Genomic DNA, 17335 nt, shown 5'->3' on the forward strand with positions numbered 1-17335 from the left:
GGTCAGCTGTAGGTTAACAGTGGACCCCAATGTCAACAAAGCATAGGATTTCTGGAGCCTGAAAAAACACTCTTCAGTACTACCATCTGTTAGTTAACAGGTCACTTTATGGTCAACAACCATCAGAACTCATATCAGATCAGATACTACACTATCTATCTATCTATCTATCTATCTATCTATCTATCTATCTATCTATCTATCTATCTATCTATCTATCTATCTATCTATCTATCTATCTATCTATCTATCTATCTATCTATCTATCTATCTATCTATCTATCTATCTATCTATCTATCTATCTATGTATTAACGTGGACATTTTAGATATGCAAGTCCCTTTTTTGCACACTGATGAGTCCGTTTGCTTATTTGCACAGATTTTTCTACATCTTTTCTAGATGCATATTCTCTATCCTGTACATTTGCACATTATAAATATTTTCATTACTTTGCACAGGACTTTCAGTACATTGTAGCACTTCTGCAAATAGTTTTGTGCTAAAAATATTGCCCGTTCAGTCAGATATTTATTGTTATGCACACATATTATATACATAGGCTTCTTCTTTAATGTTATATTGAGATTTTGGATGTGCAAGTGATGTATTTGTACACAGTGTTAGAGTTTGGTTCTTGAAGTATTTATCTATCTACACACACACGGATGCTACACTTGCACAATGCGTTCTGCACTTTAGTCTCACAGCCTCTTTACTTATTATTTATGACTTTTCTATTTTTAAGCGATGCTTTTTTGTTAGTTTTTTTTTTATCATGTCTTGCTGTTATTGCACAGCCTTGTGAAGCACTTTGCACTTCACCGTCCACACTGTATGAACATATGACCATAGCATGTATAAGAAAAAATATATAAACATTTAACAGTCTATTCATGAGACATATAAAATCATTTTTTTAAATTATCAGTTATCATATTACTGAAAATATTTATTCCACATTTAGACTGTACTTTTAACATCATTTCAGGTGATTAAAGTTGAAAGGAGCTACCTTGTGTTTGTGATTTCAATCATCACAAATAAAGTTATACTAAAACGTGCACACGCAGGGGGCGTGTCCGCGGCCGCAGGTCACATGACGCGGAAGATGTGGGGCTTAATTCCTGTGTTGGACTGCTCCCAGCTGCTGCGCCTCTGCCCTTCGCAGTGCAAACCGTACGTCTGCCCCATCACGACCCCCGACCCCCGGGTGGACTCCTCTCAGCGCACCATGTCGGGTAAGAACCACCGGGGCCACAGTGAGCCCCGGTACACGGCCGGACCGGACCGGACCAGAGCTGCTGCGGTGCTGAAATTCAGGTCCCGAAATATCGCGAGTTAATTAAACGCTGCAGTCAAACACCTGCTGCTGGTCTCCCGTTTGCACAGACACGTTTTTTTTTTGTTTTTGTTTTTGTTTTTACAATTAGTGAGAATCATTTTTCCTGCGGTCGTTTGAGCGGTTGTCACGTTTGATTTAACGAGCTGCTTCTGCAGCGGTTTGGACCAAAGTGAAGCTGAACACGACCAGAGAAGCAGCACATCCTAGAAGAAATGTCAAAATTAAACCTGTGTTAGTGGCTCAAAACGCCACAGGAGGAGGATTCTGCTGAGAAACAGTTAAAATTTTAATAGCTTTTGCCATCTCATTTTGCTCAAACACTGCACTTTTGCTCTTTCATTGCTAATGTAGTTCAATTTGTGGTTCAATGTCAGGCCAGTAATGTGAATAAAAAACCAATTAGGGGTGCAAGAAATAATTATTTTTATTATTTTGTGACTTATTGAATTAATTAATTCCTATGTTAAACGGGTTGTCATTTGGATCACGTGTCAGGAAACAGTGTAAAACTCTTATTTTAATACAATTGCCATCTTTAAATGTCTTGTTTGGGCCAAGAAACACTCCAAAATTGAAAAATTACACAGTGAACAATAGAGAACACATGGAGCTGATCAAATTTTGACATTTTAAGAACTGTAATTAAGACGTGGGACATTTGGTGGTTTAAAACTAAATTTGTCATTGCCTTAATTGTTTCTAAATTATTTTTGGTGTGTTTCTGGCAAACAGACCAATCTGTGCTTTATTTTTAAGGCCAGTATTGTGACAACAGACACATTTAGAGCTGCAAAACCATAACTATCTTCATTAATGGGTGGTCTGATGACTGTTTTCTTGATTAATTGACATGTCATTTTGGATAAGGCTAATTTTAATACAGATGGCCTTTTAATAGTCTTGTTTTGTCCAACAAACAATCCAAAATCCAAAAATTCTCTGCGTACAATTGTGTACAACAAAGAAAACACATGGAGCAAGTAATTTTTTTGACATTTATTTGTTTAAAAAAAAAAAAAAAAAAAAACTAAAAAAAATCAATGAAAGCAATTATTTGAGCAGCAGAATACGTGGTAATTAGTCTAGTCTTTGGTTAATGTCAACATTTGGTTATCTAGCAATTGTGACTAAGACATGTGGGACGTTTTATGGTTTAAAAATAAACTTGTCAGTGTTTTAATTGTTTCTAAATTACATGAAAACTGTCTTTGCCAAATACTCCAATATGTGCTTCATTTTTGAGGCCGGTGAAGTGATAACAGAAACAATTAGGGCTGCAGCAAACAATTGTCTTCATTACTGAGTCATCTCCTAAGTATTATGTTTTTTTGTTTTGATTAACCAAAATCACAAAATGTTTTTGAAACTAAAAGGCAGATAAACCGATAAAGAAAGCAACAAGATAGTTAGCTGTACTGCTAATACAAACACAATGCACAAATGAAACTGAGGTCTGTAGATCAGAAGAGCTCCTTCTTGTCTTAAGACCTCATAAGATCCAGTTTATCAACCCACGTGCAGCGAAACTATGTCTTTTTCACTGGAACTGATTTGCAGATGACTAATCACAAAACACAGGCATTTTGGAGCGTGTGATCAGCGTGATTTTTGGCATTTAAAGCTTTTCCACAGTTCATGGACAGCGCTTTTATTTTTTAAAGAATGCGGTACTATCTTCCTGGATTAACGTGAGGGGGTTTTAATTAGCTTGACAGTGTTGTCTCTCAGTGTGGACGTGCAGCACAGTGTGTAGCCTCAAAGTTGTTGTTTCTTCCAGTGCCATATAAGGCCTGCAGTTTGTCTCCTTTTACAGTGTGTTACTATGAATGTGACTGACAGCAATACCATACTCACAAGCATCATATTAATATACAAAGGCAAAATGGAAAACACTGATTAGTAGTTTCAAAAAGGGACTTTACAACCATTCTGTTTGCATTTAATTGCATAAAACGGTGACTCTGACATTGAAATACGTGTGTAAATCTGATACAGATGACTCTTGAAATTGCATATGGTGTTATAAGGTGTCATGAGGCCTCATGTAGCCTGCAGATAACATTGTGGGAATGCAGCACATGCTTCCTGTGCTGCCTTGTAGGTGAGACGGGGCTTTTGATAGTTCCTTGAGTCAAACCATAGCAACTGTACAACACTGCCACGCAAGATCAGGTTTCCAAGAAGCCCCCGACAGCTTGTTGCATTCAGCTTGATGAACTCTCCTCGTTGGATGTGGGCCCACTTTCTCTCAAGCAGCAACACAACACGCCCACCCCCTGCTGCTGTTAATGTATGCACTGGGGGCTCATCAGACGCTGAACTTGACACAGTGTGGCTGCAGATGAATTTGACATACTGCTAGTGGTGCATTATTTACAGAAAGGGATCAAAAGTGTTTGATAAATGTCTGAAAAATTGAACAAAGAGGCGTGACATCATCGGTTTAATCTGTAGATTTATGGTAAAAAGTGCATTAAAGTTTACTTGGGTGTGAGCATAAATGCTGAAAAAAATAGCTGATGTTAGTTAGCACGGATAGTGGGGTCTTTTAAGGTAAAAGAAAAAAGTTCTTGGTGTCGATTTGTTTATCTTAACACCAGCATGATTAATTGGTCATCCATTATATTAAGTCTGTAGCATGAAAGATAATCCACTAATATGATATTTGACAAGCTAAAAAATTGTGAAAGCAGTTATTCAAATTTAATTGCATTGATTATTGTGAAAATACATCCTAGAAGCCATTAAAGAAACTTTAACAAGCCAATAAATTTAAGTTTTTGACTTGGGATTGAAAGGGTTTAACATGAAAAACACACAAAGTAATGACATTAATATGATAACATGTGACTCCTTTGGCTAATGAATGTGTTTGTGTTCCTCCAAGCAGACCAAGCTTTTGTTACACTGGCCACAAATGACAGCTATGCAAAGGGAGCGATGGTTCTCGGCCAGTCGTTACGAAACCACAACACAACCAGGAAGCTGGTTGTGCTCATAGGACCTCATGTTGCAGAACCTTGCAGGTGACACTTAAAGTCAGACTTTCTGGCTATATTTAAACACACATGATCGTGTCTCCATTGCATGTATTGACTCAAATTACATCGTGCATGTTGTAGAGATGCGCTACGGTCAGTTTTCGATGAGGTGCGAGTGGTGGATGTGATGGATTCAGGCGACACGGCTCACCTGGCCCTGATGAAGCGTCCAGATTTGGGGGTAACCTTCACCAAACTGCACTGCTGGACGCTCACACACTACAGCAAGTGTGTGTTCATGGACGCAGACACACTGGTGAGAAACACAGTGGCAATGACAAATCCTGCATATGTTTTCTACCAGATTTCTTCTTTTTTTCATTTACTTTTTGCAAAAATCAAATAGATGGTATAGACTTAACTGCATATTTAAAGCACATTTTTGCCCCAAGCTTCTGCATTTTTCAGATATTATTTTAAGTGCATCAGAGAAAGTAAGTAACCCTATTTGTGTGTGTTCAGGTGCTGTCCAACATAGATGAACTGTTTGAGAGGGAGGAGCTTTCTGCTGCTCCAGATCCTGGCTGGCCGGACTGTTTCAACTCTGGGGTGTTCGTCTTCAGACCGTCCAATGAGACGCACGAGAAACTGCTCACATTCTGTGGTGAACATGGCAGCTTTGATGGTGAGTTTTATCTGATTTAGTTATTTTTAGTTGTCTTTTGATGGTCTTAAGCGGCTCAGAAGAAATGAGAACAGAATCTGAAGAAACTAGAGGAAATGATCCAGAATAGGCACACCAATGCACGCTTTTTGTGAAGACAGATTATACTTTTTCTTGAGGGACTTTTACACATGTGGAGATCTGGTTTGCTGCTTACTTGTATCTAGCCAGTTGTTAGATGTATGAAAATGTAAATTTGAGTACTTTGAGTAGCCAGTTTGGCACAAGCAGACAGCAACAGCCATAAGGGAGTGTTGAACTGTGTTTATCAGTCTGCTTATTCATGTCATGATGTAGTAACGTTCTCACAGTGGCAATGCTTAACATACTGATTTTTAGAAAGTATGCCATTTACTATGGTCACTAGCATTATTTAACATGCTAATCAGCAAATGCTGTCATGGTAAAGGTGATAGGATTGTTAAGTTGTTGTTAATTGACCAAACTTTAAATTTGATTCCTGCACACACGGCACCTCTACACTGATTTATTGAAAATCTGACATTGTGGTCACAAGCTCTCTCAATACAGTCATAAAGTGACAGAAGCGCTAAAGTACAGCCCGTAATACCGTTCTTAATTGTATGATAGTACACAATTGTGGCAGTCTTGAGTTTCCAGTAACTTCTATAACTCTGAATTCTGTTCACAAACTTTTGGCAAGCCTCTGATTGTATCTTTGATCTGTTCAACTACACTTGTTTTCCTGGTGCTGTTTAAGTCTGGACTTTGGGGAAACTAGACTTAAACCTTCACTCTAGCCTGACTTTGACTTTTCTTTACCACTTTTGATAAAAGAACCAAAATGCATGATTGTTTTTTGTGACAAAGATGCGCATGTTTCAGTGCTTTTTATTGTGGAAAATTAGAAGTTCTAGGATTCATTGGAAACTCAAGACTGCTGTTCTATACATGTTCTTTACAAGTGTTTATAACTGTATTTCCACATACTCTATAGAGTCCCCCAATGCATACATCATCTCCAATCTTCTTCAAAACACCCCCTGAAGTAGCATGTATACATATTACAAGCCCAAATCTGCAATAAACGTGACTTGAAAGCATCTAAATACATATAAAACAAAACTCCCACAAAACAGACATTTCCTGGACAATTAAACCCACCAAAGAAACGTGTATACGTTGTCCAAAAGAGACTTGCATTCATTTCTTAAATCGATGCAGAGGTAAAATGTGTGTGTAGGAATGGATTTTTTTAAATAAATTGGACATGTGGGATATTTTAATCCCTGCACCTCAAAGGAGACCATACAAGTGTTGTGTGTGTTGGCTTCTATCAATTCAAAGTAAACATTTGACCTGACAGTGGGTTATTAATACTTGTATAACTGCTGTAATAGTTCAGTCTGAACCAAAAGGATGGCCTGGCATTGCTGTCCTTAGAGCTACTATGCCTGTGATATTGGTATGTTAAGTGAAAAGTCTGTGTTGTTGAAGCCAGCATTTTGTGAGCAGGAGAGAATTTGGTGGCTGACAAGGAGAAGTAAAGCTTATCTTGCCTCACTAAAGTTACAGGAACCATGTCACTTGTTGCAGAACATATGACTTTTGTTTAAAAAGCTCTGACTGTGATTGGACAGAACCAAAACTGCAAGTGTGAACACAATTTGTTTAGATTAGAAACATTTCTATAGCTTAGTGTGGAGCTAAATTAACGAAATTCTCCTCCAGCTCGGCCTACATTTGTTCTCCCAGCCGTCAGCTCACCTCTGCCCTTTGACTGGACTCATCGCCTTGTCATCGCTGCTTTTCAGCTTCTATTTTCATATGTCAGAAAGGACACAGACTGTGAGAATGTACAGAATGTGTTTGGGGCAGTGCATGTAATTACAGCCTTGAGTCTGACTCGATTATAACACAGACAGAGGAGAGGTCGGATGAGGTGAATGTTCCTGGAATTAAAGAATACCAGTCCTCTTAAGGAAGGCATAAAAATACATGCGATGATTCTTCATTCCATGTCATTGACTCCCCTTCAGCCATCAGAAAAGCCAATCAGTCTCACTTGTCTGTTACTGTCCTGTCCCATCTGGCCGTCATTTTGCTCTACTATAGTTGGAAATGATCTTGATTTTTCTAAACGTGTGTGTCTGCAGGTGGAGATCAGGGGGTTCTCAACAGTTTCTTCAACACCTGGGCCACAGCAGATATTTCCAAACACCTGCCCTTCGTTTACAACCTCAGCAGTATCGCCATCTACTCCTACCTGCCAGCTTTCAAACAGTCAGTACACACACACATTTATGTTTCTGTCACTTCAGAAGACTTTACATTAGGCGTTTTCAACATGCTAACATGTTTCCTGGCTTGCATTTCCTCCTTAGCTCTGCCTAATGAGAATGTTAGAGGTCAGATAGATGTGTTTGGTCGCTCTAAACTCCTCTAAAACACTCCTTGTCCACTTGAGGTGCATTTAAGGAATTCAAAAGTCCACATTCTGGTGAAGGAGGAATGATTTCTGGGTCATGGGAGAAGCATTCTGATTCACCGAATGTAGAATGCGGGCATAAGCCTGCCATTGGTCGCTTACTTCAGCCAGATTTTCCTCTCCTTAGACAATCTGTGTTTTGCAGTTTTTTCTAAATCTACCTGTCTGTAAAACAACAATGAAGACCCCTTGGTTAACAACCCTCCACAATGAAAATTTCATGTTTTGCAGAGGACTTGGATCCTGCAGTGAGACAGCCATGGTAGTGTTGTGTTTTGGTTTTTTTTTGTCTTTTTTTTTAGTGGATTATCCATTTAATAACAGCAAATTTTCCACCAAAGCAATTCAACCTGTCACTAATTTGAGAGAAATCCTTCGCTTAGTTGCGCCCAAGACAACTGTGATTGGTTTAAAGAAGTGCAAACACGCCAGAGCGTTTTTTTTTTTTTTTTTGTTTGTTTTTTTTTCCCCTTTTTAAATCCTAACAGCAGACTGATACTGAAGTGTAGCACAGAATGTTCTGGCTAAGTGAGAGTACAGGAGGACAGAAGATTAAAGGAAGCACAAGTTAGCGTAATGATATCTTAAACTATAGATTCTTAGATAATTTCAGCACGTTTGTTGTTTTGAAAGCTCTTTTTGGTGCAACTTGTCATACCTGCTTGATCAGTTAGACACAAAGTACCTTCTTTTAGTTTTATGACCAAGTATTTCATATTAAAATGATTCTATGTGATTTGCTTTGTAATATTGTGACATGCAACTACATGCAGCTCTGAAAATATCACTACTTGGCTTCTGCATTATTAACTTTTTTGTTCATATGTGCTCAAAGATGGGACTTTTCATGAAAACTTCTTACATTTCAACACACCCATAATAAGTGACTATTTGATCTATATGTCCACATTCTAAATGTAAGAAACGATGAGAAATAACATTGAAAATATCAGGCTTGTATCTTTAATAGTTATATATATTATATATATATATATATATATATATATATATATTAGTTATAGATATTGTCATCTAAACACAGCCACACATTCCCATGTACAAAAACAATGTGCTTTAAGTGGGTTGATGGGTAATTTAAAAAAAAAAAAAAATTTCACATATACCTTTATGAATATATGCATTTTGTACTATTACATTTTCAGGCAAATCAGAAGTAGTGAAGCAGAGTTTATTCTAAAAATGTGATAATTTGAGATGGAGTTAGCTATATTCAATGTATAGAGGCTTTCTTCACTTGTGGTTTCTGTAACTTTCCTTGTCAGACCTTTAATGTTTGTTTGTTAGGAGGCATTAGGCAAGTCAATGGGCAGTTCAAAGGTTGTGTGTCTGTGTTGGGGGCGTGTTGAATTACATGGAGCTGCTGAAACTTGGAGTAAACAGTGCACAATCTCCAACAGCCTGCCTCAAATAAGAACCACTGCACATCGACTTGTTGTTTTATTTGAATCTGTTTTGTATGTGTCATTTTGAGGAGTCTGGTTCAGTAAGCGTTAAAATAATTCCAGATTTATATCACGAAGAACATTGCTGTACTTGCAGAGAAATCCAAGCAGGCAGAGTATCAACCCTCAGGTGAGCCAAACATATTTGGAAGAGAAAAGACGGTGACTAAAATTAGTACAAACTGTCAGTAATAAACATCAATCACAGTGTGCAGAACAGCTCCTTGAGTGAACTTTAACTTGGCATCCATCTGGTACTTTCCCTTTACAATGGCAGACGATACATGGTGGCAGCATGCATACATTTCATGAATGATTGCCACTTGAAAATTGCAGATAAATTTGTGACCTTGGCTTCATCAATCCGTTAAACTGAAGACATGCTGTCATTCAGAAGGGTCACTTTCCATTCATGTTCCTCATGGCTTCATTCAAGCAAACCCACCACAGTGACAGAGAGCCACTGAACACAAGTTCTAGCTGTCATGTCTGTGAGATTAGACCAATACACCAAGTGATGTATCGTGCAATAATAAACAGAAGACTACATTTAAACTAACAGGAGCTTATCAACCTGTTCAAATAACTTCCAGCCGAGTTTGTTTAAGATAAACCTCTGAATCTAAAGACTCAGCACTCAAACTGAGTGGTGCTGTGATGTAACAAATGTTTTAACTATAGCTGATAAAACTGTGGCTCTGTGTAACAGCTCACCTGTCTAAGGTGAAGAAAAGTCCATAGTGTGACTTGCTGTTTGATCCTCATTGATCCCATCTCCATGTTGGGGATAATTGAGAATTAAATTAAGTTTCTGCTGTTGTTCCATTAGCTGGCAACTCTCCTGCTTTGGAGATGGTTGTGTATCCTGCTGCTGTCTGATGCTACAGGTGTTTAATATACTCAGAGGAAATAGTCCTAAACAGCCGGAAGCAACAAACTAAACTGTGTGTGTGAGACAAGTAGCTACACTGTGTGACCTGCTGTCAGATTCTGACCCAGACTGATCTTTTCTCACCGTCAGGGATATTTTATAAGAATTACAGGAATTTTTTGAAATTACTAGAACTGTTGCTCCACTTCTGTAAATGTGCAACAAAATCATGTGGATCCTGCTGCTGTTTGAAGCTGTAGGTATTTATTTAACTTAGATGAAAAACTCCTCCAAGCAACTTCAGCTCCTGTTAACTTCTTAGGTATCATTAATCTAAGCTGCTAGTATATGTTTTTATGGCATGACGGGTTTTTAATATGGACATCTATTTTGTTGCCCAAAATATTTTAAATTATAGGGAAAAATGTGTTGTAATTTTGGCACTGACACTGTGTCTTGTGCTCTGTGATGTTTTTGGGCGAATACTGGTGCTGAATTGTTACAAAAGCCCTAAATCACTTCAGACAAGCACCATTGCTTGTGTGTGCACCTATTCATTATTGTAACAGCATGCATCTTAGACTTGTGAGGTGTTTAAACTGAAACAGAAATATTACTAGGTCCAATTTAGTGACATTGCTGCCGCGACTTTTACGGAAAAGTTACCAGGATGCAGGTTCATTCAGACATAAAGCCGCCACGTTCAGTTACTGTTAGATTAAAAGAACAGAATGTATGTCTGAAAGGGATTTTACATACTCATGTGCAGCTCAGAGATAGTACTCATTTTGTTTAAACTTATCAAAAATAACCCACGAGGATATAATCTCATGCTCCAGTTTGTGGCTTGTATGTTGCAAATCTGGTGAAAAGAGCTTCTACTTTCAGAAAGAACTTTGGTGGTTGCAATGATTTGGCATTAATATTCTAATAATGAGTTATTCTTCATGATTAATTGTTTTTAGAGACCACAAGAGTGGATTTACATGCTTATGCCTGTTCATCCTCTTTCCGTCTCACTGCTGGTCCTGTCTTGTCTGTACAGGTACGGCCACGATGCAAAGGTAGTGCACTTCCTGGGCAAAGTGAAGCCGTGGAACTACTCCTACGACGCTCAGCAAGGGGAGGTCAGAGGTCACTCTCAGTCACCGGACCAGAGCCAGCTGCACCCCGACTACCTGCTCATGTGGTGGCAGCTGTACGCCAAATCTGTGCTGCCTTTACTGCAGAAGTCCTACGGAGAAGCTCCCTTCAGCAGCGGCTTCGTCGAGGCCAGCGGTGATGTAAGTTACTGGCTTATGGTGATTTTTATTTATTTATTTTTTTTAAAAAAAGGAGTGTTTGGTTCTAGGCATGGCTGTGGTAGGTATATTAGTGGTGAAACACTGAGGGCAGCTGTGTGATTTTGTGTGTTTATCTGTTGCAGCATGTTGCATAATCAGCACATCCTGACCGTGTCGAAACGTTTTAATTGCTGGGAAACTTTCCTTTCTCTCACACATATTTTAACCGTATAATTCCACGGTGTGAAATTATGCAATTGAGTATGCAAATTTGTTCTGAACCCTCTGAAATCCAAGCAGTTTCTGGACATTTCCTGTCACTGTTGACTCATTTTTAGCACAATATGAAGTCTTGCACTTCTATGGAAATGGGACAACCATGACTAAAAATAGAGGGATAGTGGAGATAAATCAAATGTCTTTTTTTGCAGTATAACAAAGCTTTGTTATAAAAAAAACAACTAAATTTGACTTTCTTTAATTAAATTTTTACCAAAAAATTTATTAACATGCTTTTCTGAGTGCCACAGGTGTTACTAACACTTGAAAATAATCGACTTCTCTTTCTTCTCAAACTACTTGTTAAATTTGTTTTTACACCACTTTGCGTGTACACAACCTGCAGCTCATCCGACAATTCCCTGATTTTTGCTATGTGAAGTCAGTAATGGCTTCTAGATTGCGAGGAAGAATGCAGACTTTTTTCTGCTCGATGCTCATGTTTTTTTTTCTTTAGTTGTGAAGTTTTAAGTAGACAAGTAGAATAAAGTCATTTTAATGAAATTGTATGATTTTTTTTTTTAGGTTCAGATTTGGTTAATTTTCACCCATGAACAGTATGTCACATGATTAAAAAACATGCCAAAAGTATGCTGAGAAACTGACAAACAATCACCCAGAACCGGTTGGAGTTCAGAGGGTTAAGAGCTAATTCATAGCCTTAATATGAGACACTTGGGATATTGGGTAATCATATTAGAATTATGTATGAGAGCTTCCCAGCAATTAAAGGTTTCGAAACAGTCAGGGTGTGAAGATGATACAACATGCTGCAACAGACACAGAATCACACAGCCATCCTCAGTAATGTTTCATAACAAGCATACCTACAAAGTTGAAAATCCAAGGATTCCTCTAATATTACAGTTTGAGGCCCTGATAAATGGTGCTACTTTTGCATTTTTAAAATAGTTTTTGAAGATAACATGCCTTTTAAAGCCACCAGCAGGTTTAGTTATTTAGAAGGTTACGCTGCTGATTAAAACACAGTGCAGTTTTAGTCCTTACACTAACAAGGAAATGTTGGCTGGTTCCACATTCCTCGGCACCGGGCTGTTGCCAAATCGTTTTTTGTTGCTGCTAGTTTTGCCATTCCTCTCGGCAGTGTCATCACCGTATGAATAGCTTACTGTAATCAGTCCACCATGCAGGGCCTTCGACTGTTCAGCAGGAAGTTGCCGTGCAGTCTGTTGTAACGGCACCGTAGTGAAATAGTTGTGAATTCGTCACAGAAGCGATGGCTGCCAGAACTGGCAGCTTTGCCCAACAGTGTGAAGCTGTGCCATGTTGTGTCACACTGGCAAGTTTATACTTGCAAAGAGAATTTTCCACCAGCTTAGGCTTAATTTCTTTTGTTTTTTTTTTTAACGAAATTAGATTTAGACTCAGATCTACTTTTTATAATGTGGCCTGATACAGTGTTTACTCAACAGTTGCCACGGTATCCAAGTCTGGAAATTACCAGTCTGGTATTGTTAGACAAGTGTGCAAATGCAAATTAGTCTTGAACTTCTCAGTTGATTGTCAAAGGCTGCAGACCAAAATACCTCTGTACGCAGTTGGATGGAGATGCAACTAAAACAGCTATGAAACATGTGATTCAGTGCTAAGAAGCTGAAAAATCTAAACAAGTTTTGAAGGTGTAGTGTTTAGGATTTAGTGGCATCTAGTTGTGAAGTTGTAAATTGCAACCAGTTGAATACCCTTTGCTTCACCCTCCCATTCCAGCCATGTAGGACAACCTCCAGTGGACGTTCAATAATATGCAAAATGACTCCCTTTAGAGTGGTTTGGCCTATTTGAGCTACTGCAGAAACATAGTTTTGCAACCTGGTGGACTTTGTGGAAGTGGACCTACTGTAGATATAAAGGACTTATTCTAAGTTATCAAAAGCATTATTATGAATATTCATTTTCTGCCCTGAGATCCTCCTAAATCTGATGTCTGTGTAGTTTCTCATTCATCCAGGTCATGGTTATCCAAAATTGTTTAAATCAATCCAACTGGACTTTAAGAAGGTTCCTTGAAGACGTTTCACCTCTCATCCAAGAGGCTTCTTCAGTTCTGGTGGTGGTTGATGTTGCCTCAGCTTATAACCTCTGTGAGGTGTGGTCAGTGTTATTCACATTCTGACGACCATTGCCAAGGCCCACCTGGCTCCTCAACGATGGTCGTTGGGAGCCAGGGAGTGACAAAGGGGGTCGTTGAAATCCTCCTAAATCATACACACTGGCACACTGGAGCTTTAAGTGCAGTTGTTCGCTCTTACTTTAGAGAAAATATCTATATTTATTGTTTTTTGGGGGTTTTTTTTTACTGGCAAACCAGTGGATTCAAAGGAGCACATCAGCCACAATCATCATTTCAAATCTGGCTCATAATATATGTATTCAGCCATGATTGGTCCTGCATGGACGAATCTGGGTGGAAACCTGTTTCAATGGAAAGAGGCCAGTTTGCAAGAGAAAATGAAACCTTTCCTCAGCTTCGTCTGGTTCCCAGGCCAGAAACTTTCAAAATAAATAAGAGTGAGTGGAAACGCACTCAACCAGCAAAAATGATCTAAACAAAGCTGGTGAGTCTATTTATAGCTAAAGTGTGTTTCCAAAATCAAGAGGAAGGTTTATTGTTTACATAGCTGAGCTTTTAAAACTAATTCTTACTTGGATGTTTGATCTACACTCTGCAGAATTATGTGTGTTTACACATTAATCTGCTGAATTAGGAAGTTTCTTCTCAAGTATAAGAGTGATATTCAGGCTTCACTACTGGTCTGGAGGGCAGTTACTCAGTTAGTACTAGTGGTTAACTGATGCAAGTTTTTCAGTGACTGATGCCAGTTGTTTAGAGATGGATAACCGATGGTCAATATATAATGCTGTTATGTTGTTGTTGGATTTTAGCAGCTGTAATATGTAACTGTTAAGCCACATGTCAACAGATCCCCAGTAATAGCGAAGAGTATAATAGTAATAAAAAAGGAAATGCCAGTGTGAGGCTTTGCATTAACAAAGGTAAACCACTGTACTTGCTGACTGTCCAGCAAACATCGTAAGGGGCATTTTTAAAGGTGTTCTATGTTAGAAATCCCAGATAATATCACCAATATTTCTAAGTAAAAGACCAGAAACTAATTGTATAGACAGTAAATGCTGCCATTTATAGTAGCTAATTAAATACTTTGAGCTTCCTGTTTCTCTCAGGTAACATTCCATTCTGCACTGACACATTTCCCACAGTTTCACAGGAAAATGAAACTGTCACAAAGATGAGCGCTGCTACTATGACGAGGCTACCTTCACTGCAATCTCTACATTCATTTTTTTTGTTTACCAGCCCAAGGAGATAATCAGTGGCATTTATTCAGCAATGAATTAACCAGTTAATTGATATCTTAAAACCATTTTTTTTATAATACTAGTTGGCTTTCTCTCTTTGTTAATTTACTCCCTAACTGAGTAGAGTCATTATTTTTTGATTGATTTTGACTTACTGAGTGCAGATCCACTCTATGGAGCTTTTTACTTTCATGATCCAAATCTTATTTGCTACAAGAGTGCTCTAAAGTGTCTTGACTGTTAGGATATAAAGCCTCCACGTGCTGAATGTGTCTCAAGGGTAGAAAAGAGCAAATTCCCCTGTGAGCCAACTCTAGCTGAGGGAAAGCCAAGCATGACTGAGCCTGAGGAAACCAGTCCTTATAAAGTATTGCTGTAGTTTCATTTCATGATTCATTCATTCTTTCTCTCTCTCTCTCTCTCTTTCTGTTTGTCATGCAGGGAAAGCTTCACGAGGATGTCAGCGAGCACCCGGCACCCTCTCACCCTCCTCCGCAGAAGGTTTCATCAGAGGAGAGGAAGCAGCGCTGGGAGGCGGGTCAGATCGACTACTTGGGCGACGACTCCTTTGCCAACATCGAGCGAAAACTCGACTCCTTCCTAAAGTAGCGGGCGGCCGAGGGAGCATGACGGACACCAGTTGAAGCGCCGTGTGGTCGAGGAGGAGAGATAAACCACCGCTCAGTCCATCACAGGGGCCTGATTAGCAGGTGACTGGATGAATGCCTCCGTGCACCTTTTCACTGTGACTCTCTGCACAATATCAGTGTGTTGAGAGTAGAAGCTTGACAAAATTCCCGTGCACTCCACCATTCATTTTCTCCTCTTAAAGGAAAAGTTGGACATTTTGGGATGCATCCCTCTGTTGCAGAGAGTTGGGTGAGGAAATTCCTTTAAGTGAGAAGCTACAAGCAGCAGCTAACTCTGAGCTCAGCATGTTGTAGGTTACATGCAATGTTAACAGAAAACCTAAGGTTAAAATATGTTTTTTTCAGAGATATTTTCATTGATTACAGATGTGTATTGTTCTTAATATCTTTCTGCTGCATTAGCAATGGCAAACTGAGGCTGTGGTCAGAGCACAGGCTGCATTGATGCTCCATTTAAATATGATCTACAACTCAAGGCAACATTTCAAAATTTAAAGCAGATGGTAAACATTTTCTGGATCATAAAATATCTTTGGACTTTCAACACACTGCTGGCTGAGGGAAATTAAGAAAAATAAGAAGCGTTTTGATTTCGTCCCAGTGTTTACATGCACAATAATATGCGACCAAATCAACTACAAGCAAATCTAACAGCTTCTGGTTTGTTTAGTCGATACAAAATCCAAAGCATATGAGTGACAATTCTGTATATTTAAAAGCAATTATGTGTGGGATTATTTCTTTTACCAGTCACAGTTACATCATCTGAGGTTTTGCTTGTTGCCTGACAACCGTTCCAGACCAGGAAATTATCTGCAAAGTAACAAAATAAAACTGCGATTTTAGTGTGTAGTGTAACTTGCCTGGCTGTGTTGCCTATTGCTTGTTGGAATTACAAGTCTTAATTGGCTGCCTACATATAGCAAATCCTCTCTGACAACTCTTTGCAACAAAGAAAATAAACTTAGATACTTCCTAAAATGTCCAGCTTTTCTTTTACAGTATTCTTGTGCATCTGATGGAATCCGACTCACTTACTGTCAGCAGTCTTCCTAACCTGTGGAAAATCTCAGCAGCAGAAATGACTACGTGTGGGCTCAAGAAAAAAAGCATTTAGCAGTCGTTTCTGAAATTTGCCACGACCTCCTTTCTTCCTACCTGCAATAAGCCTCCCCGTCTAACCCACTTTGGAGCAAAATATGCAGCAGCTGGCTCACTTTCCTCTATTTCAGCCAGTCGCGACAATCCTACTTTAATATGACAGTGTTCACCTCATTGGAGAAGCATAGAGTAGCACCCTGACAGTATCTGTCCCTCTGACTCACCAGCTCCCTCTACCTTCAGCTTCGTCATGTCTGGTGTTGTTAAGGCTGTTGTGTTGTATTTGCATGGCACAGAGTTAAAACGTGGGTCAGTGATGAAGTCTTCCACCCGCATCATAAGGTGATGTTGACAGCTGGCGTTTGTGTTTTTGTGGGATTAAATGCTAGTGTCTCCCCCCCAAAAAAGTGTCATCTGTCCTGCATGTATGTCCCTGCCAGACCCACAACAGCGTATTTGTGCCATGACCTGGGTTTTGTCACTTCCTCTCTGTAGCGTAACCAGTTGCCTTATTGCCGTTCACTGTTTACAAAACCTCACATACTGTAACTGCTGCTAGTAGCACAGAGGATTGAACTGTGTGGGGTCCATCCTTTTCTGTTGCCAACGCCCTCTTTACTTCACTCCAGCTGTGTGCCCTCGAAACTATCACCTACAGCTCTTAGTAATATGTTCCTTTGTCCGGTAAACACACTCCGATATAATGCTGGAAAGGCTTAGAGAGAAATCCATATGTAGCGTTTGAGTGTGGATCATAATTGTAGTGACATCAGTTTATTCACATCGGTGTCCCAGCTGTTAACTGTACATCCCTCTTGAAGAGCTAATAAAAAAAACTTGTGAAAAAACA

General features: G+C 39.1%; 1 protein-coding gene across 1 annotated transcript; it reads left to right on the top strand.

Moving 5' to 3' along the window:
• The first annotated feature begins 1077 nt into the window (after positions 1 to 1077).
• On the top strand, positions 1078 to 17335 carry LOC111563439 (glycogenin-1-like). Its single transcript, XM_023262509.3, has 7 exons — positions 1078 to 1241; positions 4236 to 4371; positions 4468 to 4642; positions 4849 to 5011; positions 7168 to 7294; positions 10879 to 11116; positions 15176 to 17335. Exons 1-7 carry the CDS (start codon positions 1100 to 1102, stop codon positions 15341 to 15343), a joined length of 1149 nt encoding a protein of 382 aa, XP_023118277.1. The 5' UTR covers positions 1078 to 1099; the 3' UTR covers positions 15344 to 17335.

This window comes from Amphiprion ocellaris, chromosome 20, assembly GCF_022539595.1.
Source record: "Amphiprion ocellaris isolate individual 3 ecotype Okinawa chromosome 20, ASM2253959v1, whole genome shotgun sequence".
Lineage (NCBI taxonomy): Eukaryota > Metazoa > Chordata > Actinopteri > Pomacentridae > Amphiprion > Amphiprion ocellaris.